We start from the raw sequence: 7599 nt of genomic DNA, 5'->3' as shown, positions 1-7599 counted from the left end.
CCGACGTGTCTGCGGGCACGTCCCCACCATCGCAGCCCGCCCGCCTCACGTCAGCCGCCCGGCCCCTATTTAAGGCGGCGGCCACCTCCCCCCCCGCCTTGTCGCCACAGCCGCGCTTGTGTGAGGACGCTCGGTAGGTGCGATCGCCGTGGCGGGTTGGGACGGGTGTGGGAAGGCGGAATGCAGGAAGAGGGGATGCAGGCGGTATTGTCCCCTCGTCCCGGCCGAGGAGGTATCGGGCACAGCCTTGGATTTGAGCCAATCCGGCGTGATTTCCACTCACAACCCCCCCATGCTCTCCCCTCCCTCCATCCCCTTGAACACCCGCGGATTAACTTGCTTCCCTTAATCGGTGCGCGTGGCCCCAGGGAGCGAGATGGAAAAGGGACGTGAGGACGGGCTCAGGGCTGCGTTTGAAATACAGCGTTAATACACCACCTATTACTCCCCTGACCTGCTTCTTTCAGGGGAACGGCACTTTAAAAGCAAACATTTTTGAGCATTAAGTGTAACAGAAATGCTTAAGTGGATGCCTTTCATCAGCCCTGCACATTAAAGTGCTTATAGTGCAACGGGAGGACTTGGCACATGGAGAGTGTGCACTACAGTGGCCACGCTTCAGGAGGCTTCTGCAAATGAATACTGACGTAGCTCGGTTGATTTTAACTAAATATGGGCACTGCTGGCTTCCTGTCCCTTGTCCCTTCCCCCAGCCTCAAAACGCACAGTCCTTCCCCGCTCTACTTGGCTTTTCCCGCTCTGAACGAGTTGCCGCCTGTTCAGTACTAACTTGAGAGTCGCGTTGTGTCCGTACTCGCACCCGTCTGTGAGTCTGCTCCTGCCCTGGGCTCTTCAGGCTGCTCCCAGGCCAGCTCCCAGTGCAGCTCCCAGTGCAGCACCATTTCCTATGAAAGCGTGGTGCCGCTCTGCAGGGAGCCGGCCGTCGTCACTGTGCCATTTCGGCACACCCGTGACTCTCAGAACCCGTATAACCAGGCTGCTGTGATTGCGTGGGGGAGAGATGGTAACACCAGACTCCAGCCATCTTAATTCAAAACCGTGCAGTTTCACTTTAAAGCAAATTCATAAAGTTGAATTCAAGGATCACGCTGTGCTGAAGAAAGGCTTGCCTAAGTGTTGCACAACTTCAGCTCTGGAAAGGCTTCAGGGCACAGAATACCAGTTTTTCAGGGCAGTAGAACAGAGTGCCAGACCATGCTGTGCTTAGAAGTACTAAAATGGCTTCCTCTACTTCAGTGTAATATGGATGGCCATTTAGAACATTCTACTGCTGCTGCTGGAGTGCCACCAGCTATACAATCAGCGGGTCTCAGGCTGTATTTGAGGGAAAGCTATAGTGAGCTTAAACAGAGGATTGCCATCAATAATTAATTTTTGCAATAATTTTGTGGTGAACAGGCAGTATTGCTGGATGTTTTAGGCATGTGTTTTATATCCATTTTCTTACCATCCTGGAATAAAGTCTGTCTTGCTTGATAAAAATATTCTGGTGTCAGTAAAAGCTCCAAAGCTTGGAGAAATAATCTGTTGCTTTCCTTTCAGCAGTGCACCATGTCTCTCAAGGATCAGCTCATCCACAGTCTCCACAAAGAGGAGCACAGTCATGCTCAAAATAAGATTAGTGTGGTTGGTGTGGGTGCAGTTGGAATGGCCTGTGCTATCAGCATCCTGATGAAGGTAAGTGTCAAGCTTGGATGAAGCAGCAGAAGAACCTGAGACCTAAAAATAATCTCCCTTATTAGACTAAGCACACAAGATGAATTTCTGGTTATACATTCCTTTGTTTGGGCCCAAAGTGAAGCAGCAGTTTTCAGGCTATTGACACAGAACAAATAGCTGCAGTTTGCCACAGTACCAGATAGAATGTAGTTTATGTATAATTTTAAGAGCTGCATATACCTTTGAGGGACTTCCAGACTCCCTTCCAAGTAGGAGTTCTCTAACACTCCAAAATACAAAAAGATTAAGAACTGAGGAGTCATTTTGTCTTAAGCAGAGTGGACAATGGAATAATTCTCTGTAGTGTGGTCTGGAAAAATTGGTCCTTGACACTCTGAATGATTTGTACTCTGTTGTCCATTATCATATTGAAAATGCTGTGGTTAATACCAGGCTTGCTTTTCTTAACTGTCAAATGGGTTGCTTATGAACCACTATTAAATTATTCTTCATTATTGTCCTGCTAAATTGTACAACTATTTCACACAGAATGTGGTTATGAAAAGTATGAAACAAACTCAAAAAAAATGGACATCCCAGGAGACTAATTTAAGGACTCTGGGAAAGAGTAAAGTGTTACAGATAAGCAAAACTGCTCAAGCAGATCATGGCTTTTAAAATAATTGTAACTTCACAGTTTACAAACTGGGGGTTTTGCTCAAAGAGGCAGTGAACTTACCATTAAACTTTGGTCTCTTGCAGGACTTGGCTGATGAACTCGCCCTTGTTGACGTTGTGGAGGACAAGCTCAGAGGAGAGATGCTGGATCTCCAGCATGGCAGCCTCTTCCTTAAAACACCGAAGATTGTCTCTGGCAAAGGCAAGTAGTTTGCTCTAATGTGCTCATTATCTCCAAATGGAGAGAGTCACTTCAGGTCTCTCACCGGTCATCCAAGCCTGTTACCCTAACTGTTAGGAGGAAAGCTCACAGAAATAGTACTCAGCTGACATTGTTTCATGTACCTTGTTACAGCCAGTCCAGCTAGAAATTACCTTCCAGAGTTCATTACTTGGTACAGCAAGGTGAAAGTACATCTGCACCTTTGAGAACTTTATTTCATAGCCAGTTAACCCCCTGAATACATTACTCCTTACTTCATGGCTAAAAATGTCTGATGGATTTAGGTTTAGCGGCAGCCTTGAGTAGGGCAAAGGCTTAACGAGCTTTAGTTACTGTGTAACATATTAGTTACTGGGCGGCTACAGTGCCCACAGGTGGCAGGTTATGAGGGCAGAACATTCTTCCTCTTCTACACAGCACTTGAACTGAATGCTATCCCTATTCCCATCTGTGCCTGAGAAGCATGGACTATCACTGCCCACATCTGCACGCTAAATTGTTGATGTGCCTCGAGGTTGCTGCTTGCAGCAAAGTCTAGGGTAACAATTATTGGGAGAATAATTCAAACTTCAGAATTTTAGATCTCAATATGAAAAAGAACTGAGAACTCATGTTCTGAACCACGTGTAGAAAGAGGTTGTGTTTGACACCACTTTTGTCTGCAGATTACAGCGTGACTGCACACTCCAAGCTGGTCATTGTCACTGCTGGTGCCCGTCAGCAGGAAGGAGAGAGCCGCCTTAATTTGGTCCAGCGCAACGTCAACATCTTCAAATTCATCATTCCCAACGTTGTTAAATACAGTCCTGACTGCAAGCTGCTTATTGTCTCAAACCCAGGTTTGTCTTGTGTTGCCTTAAGAGGATTTGGCTTAGAGAATAGTGTTTCTTCAGTAACGTGGCATTAGTGTACTAACATGACCAGCACAGGCTTTTAGAAAGTACTTATACTGGGGAAGAAAAGGCTCAAGGGAGACCTTGGAGGTAGTGATAGGGCAAGGGGTAATGGCTTAAACTGAAAGAGGTAGATTTAGATTAGATATAAGGAAGAAATTCTTTATTGTGAAGGTGGTGAGACATGGGAACAGGTGGCCCAGACAAGTTGTGGATGCCCCATCCCTGGAAGTGTTCAAGGCCAGGCTGGATGGGGCTTTCAGCAACGTGGTCTAGTGGAAGGTGTCCCTACCCATGGCAGTGGGTTGGAATGAGATGGTCTTAAAGGTCCCTTCCAATACAAACTGTTCTGTCATATCCACATAGCAAAAAGTGTCATCTTTCTTCCATGCTCAGCAGTCTGTTCTTATAAAAAGACATTTCCTCTAACCTGGGTTTTCAGTCCACGTGATCTTTAGCACATGACACAGTAAGGGGCATTGGTAATTGCATGCAGAGCTGAGAGGCTGTTTAATAAAAATGGTTATATTGGCCCACTGCAGAGCCTGGCCACTGGCATGACTTTATGCTCTGGTTCATGCAACTAACATGCAGATAAAACACAGATGAGTGGAACGTACCATCCTAGTTATCAAACTGCTCATGAGTAGCACTTGCTCTGTTTACAGTGGATGTTCTGACCTATGTGGCCTGGAAGATCAGTGGCTTTCCTAAACATCGTGTTATTGGTAGTGGCTGCAATCTGGACTCCGCCCGTTTCCGCCACCTCATGGGAGAAAGGCTGGGCATCCATCCTCTAAGCTGCCATGGATGGATTGTTGGAGAGCATGGAGATTCCAGTGGTAAGGGTGACATCTGACTGGTTGTTACACGAAACTTTCTGATACTTTGTTTGCAAGAAACACCTTGAAAAGCTACAGCAAAACTGCTCAAAAACCTTTGCACTGCAGCACCTTAAAAATGCAAGTCTTGGTTTAAGTCTTTTGCTGCACAGAGTAGTAACCCTAGATGATCTATATTTGACCTGTGTGACTGCTTGGAAAGGTCATTACTGTAATCTGAGGTGGCTAAACATTTCTAGGCTAAGTTGTTCCCGTAACTCCTCAAAAAACCCAAACTGAAGCAGCAAGAGGATAAAGTTCTCTGCAAGGGACTCTCCTACTGGTAGTCATTCAGTTGCCTTTACTGGCATCTGTTAGTCACTATATATAGGAAGTGAAATGCAGAGGCAAGTCTGGAGGACAGGAGAAAGAGCAACTTTCTCCTTGCTTAACCTGTAGTTTTCCAAGCAGCACCGAAGCAGTACTGTCTGCTTCCTGGCACTTGGGAGGAAGCATTTGGAATCAATTCTTACTTTGAGAAGGCTTTGCAAAATACAGTTACTGTCATTTTTAGTTCATGTTGCCCAGGTGCTTTAATGCTGTGGCATCATATGTTTATATGCTCCTAGGTTCTCAGCCTGCAATTTAGATTGGCCTTGTAGGTCACACTATATTTAAAGTCATATCTAAATCAGAAGTGATATGTTGCAGATGAATCCAGCTAGATCTTATGTTAACTGTTAGTTTGAGGACAAAACTAAATATTCTTGTGAGATAATTAATCTATGTGCAACTCTCAGTACCTGTCTGGAGTGGAGTGAATGTTGCTGGTGTCTCCCTGAAGACTCTTCATCCAGACTTGGGAACTGATGCAGACAAGGAACACTGGAAGGAGGTCCATAAGCAGGTCGTGGACAGGTAAATACCGCTTTGACTTTTTTTACTGCAATATGAGAACACATCATAAAGAGCTAAAACATCTCTGAACTGCTGTACCCAGATGTGGTTTCATACATACCAGAGTAGGCCAAAACAAATGTCAGGATAAAAACATAATAGAACTTGAAAGTATTTTAAGCATTAACATAGATCTAGCAGAGTTAAGTTTTCATGATTAGTAAACTTTAAATTAGGGAAGTCCTTTGGCTTCCAGTATAACTGGGAGGAGTAGTGTAAAATGCAAACAGAACTACTCACTGCTGAGTTTATTTCAGTCCTGCCAACAAATCAGTGAAGCAGCTTCTGATGACTCCAAGTTGCTTAAGACCCCTCCAAAAGCCCTTCTTACAAGCTTTAAGTACTTCAGTTGACAGTACTTGTTTTTTAATGAGTGTCTCTGTCTCTGCAGTGCCTACGAGGTGATCAAACTGAAGGGGTACACGTCATGGGCTATTGGCCTTTCTGTGGGAGATCTAGCTGAAACTATTATGAAGAATTTGAGAAGAGTGCACCCGATCTCTACAATTGTTAAGGTGAGAAGCCCCTTTTTGCTAACTTCTGTCTTACTGAGAACTAAAAAACTTGAGAATTCTAAAGAACACTGATCACTTTCTAGTTTAATTTCAGCTAAATTTAGTTGAGTTTTCCTCATAAGATATTCTGTGAAATATGCAGACACACACAAATTCTAGCCTAATAATCCTTACCTACTTTTCAGGGCTTACATGGAATAAAAGAGGATGTCTTCCTAAGTGTTCCTTGCGTACTGGGCAATAATGGCATCACTGATGTAGTAAAGATGATCCTAAAACCTGAGGAAGAAGACAAATTAAGGAAGAGTGCAGATACACTCTGGGCAATCCAGAAGGAACTACAGTTTTAATTCTGCCCAAGCAGTTCTTTGGCTCTTTGCAGTTTAACGGGTTTAGTGGTTTGTCTTACGTTGCACTTTTCAAGTAAGTCAAATCTTTCAATGTATGTATCTCGACTAGAACACACAAAAAGCTCAGATCTGAACAAATGAGTTTCCTGAAGATACTATTAGGAAACTATTCTACGGTTTTCCCTGCTCACAGACACCCATGTTCTTAGCCAGAGCTAGATAACCTAGTCAGTCTTGTTCAGTGAAGTGGTACAACAGAAATCCAGCATTCAAAGCAGCACTGCCTAAAAAAACCCTTTGCCTTTTCCTCATCTTGTTTCATGTTGGCTCAGAAGAATAACTAACTAATTGCTACACAGTGTGAAACCAAAGACTATTTTCTTGCAGTTAAGGGATTGTCAAGCCAATTGACCAACCTTCTCTGCCAGCTGAATAGCTTAAATATTTCACTGTTGGTAGGTCCAAGTGTATTTTCCTAACACTGCTTTGGAATTTTTGTGGATACTTTTTTTTAGAGAACCTTATTTTTGTGTACTATATCAGTCTAGTTGTAAGTTCTGTCTCCTGAGCATGTTTAAAAAAAATGTTATGGTTTCTCTGTGCAACAAGACAGTGACTGTCCAACTGTAGTACCAGCTCCAACACAAAATAAACCACAAACTGTTATTTCTGTCTCCTTGTTTTTCTTTCTAGGGCTTGGTCTCCAAAACAACTCTGCTTGCACTCATCTAAGTCAAACAATATTATTTCTCAAGTCACACTAACGAAAACAGCACCTGTATAATAATATGGGCAGCTAGGACTAGCTATAATATAGCTAGTCCTAGCTATATAGGACTATATATAGGACTAGCTATAATAGAACTAGCTATAATATAGCTAGTCTGTTGTAGGCTCCAGATATTTATGTAGTGAACTTTCTTACAGTCTCAAGATAGGAATGAAAAAACAGTAATAGAAGTATTTAAATACTCAGAAGAACTTCAGATGGAAATCAAGTTTGATGCACAGAAACAGGCTCAATTGCCATGATGTGAGGGGAGTGGAGAAACATGCATTACTTTGTTGCATTATAAGGAAAAAAAACCTCTCTGCATCAAATACTTGGCATCCATAAAAAGTCAGCTTGCTCCTAAGCATAACAAAGCATCTCCTCTGGAAAAGCAGCCATGGATAGAAACAATGACCAAGTTACTCCTACAACTCCATAGTTAGAGCAGGAAGAATGAATCACCTTACTGGTCAGTAACATTTCAAAACACCTCATGACAGGGAGGAGGGAAAGGCCTTACTCTGAGCTTTTTCTAACAGCAGGACGTGGCATAGGATAAGAATGGATCACCTCATTCAGCCCAGAGTAGATTTTTACTATGTACTACAGCTGGTGCTACTTCTTGAAGCAAAATATTTTACAGTAAGCTGAAAGTGTTCACGAAGCAACTTAATCAAGCTGTAGGCACCGTACCACTTTCCCTAACATCC

General features: G+C 43.4%; 1 protein-coding gene across 2 annotated transcripts; it reads left to right on the top strand.

The window, feature by feature from the left end:
• Positions 1 to 6783, top strand: LOC108495397 (L-lactate dehydrogenase A chain). Of its 2 annotated transcripts, none has more exons than XM_017811071.1 (8): positions 1 to 133; positions 1564 to 1698; positions 2443 to 2560; positions 3247 to 3420; positions 4143 to 4316; positions 5096 to 5213; positions 5644 to 5767; positions 5953 to 6783. In XM_017811071.1, the coding sequence occupies exons 2-8, from the start codon at positions 1573 to 1575 to the stop codon at positions 6115 to 6117; spliced, it is 999 nt and encodes a 332-aa protein (XP_017666560.1). In that variant the 5' UTR covers positions 1 to 133; positions 1564 to 1572; the 3' UTR covers positions 6118 to 6783. The 2 variants fall into 2 exon arrangements, with proteins under 2 accessions (XP_017666560.1, XP_017666568.1); XM_017811079.1 differs by having other exon boundaries at positions 17 to 133; positions 1567 to 1698.
• Positions 6784 to 7599: the final 816 nt, after the last annotated feature.

Source organism: Lepidothrix coronata, unplaced genomic scaffold (assembly GCF_001604755.1).
Source record: "Lepidothrix coronata isolate B3197 unplaced genomic scaffold, Lepidothrix_coronata-1.0 Scaffold1, whole genome shotgun sequence".
Taxonomy (NCBI): Eukaryota; Metazoa; Chordata; class Aves; order Passeriformes; family Pipridae; genus Lepidothrix; species Lepidothrix coronata.
The sequence above is the reverse complement of the archived record's forward strand: the minus strand, read 5'-3'. Positions and strand labels throughout refer to the sequence as shown.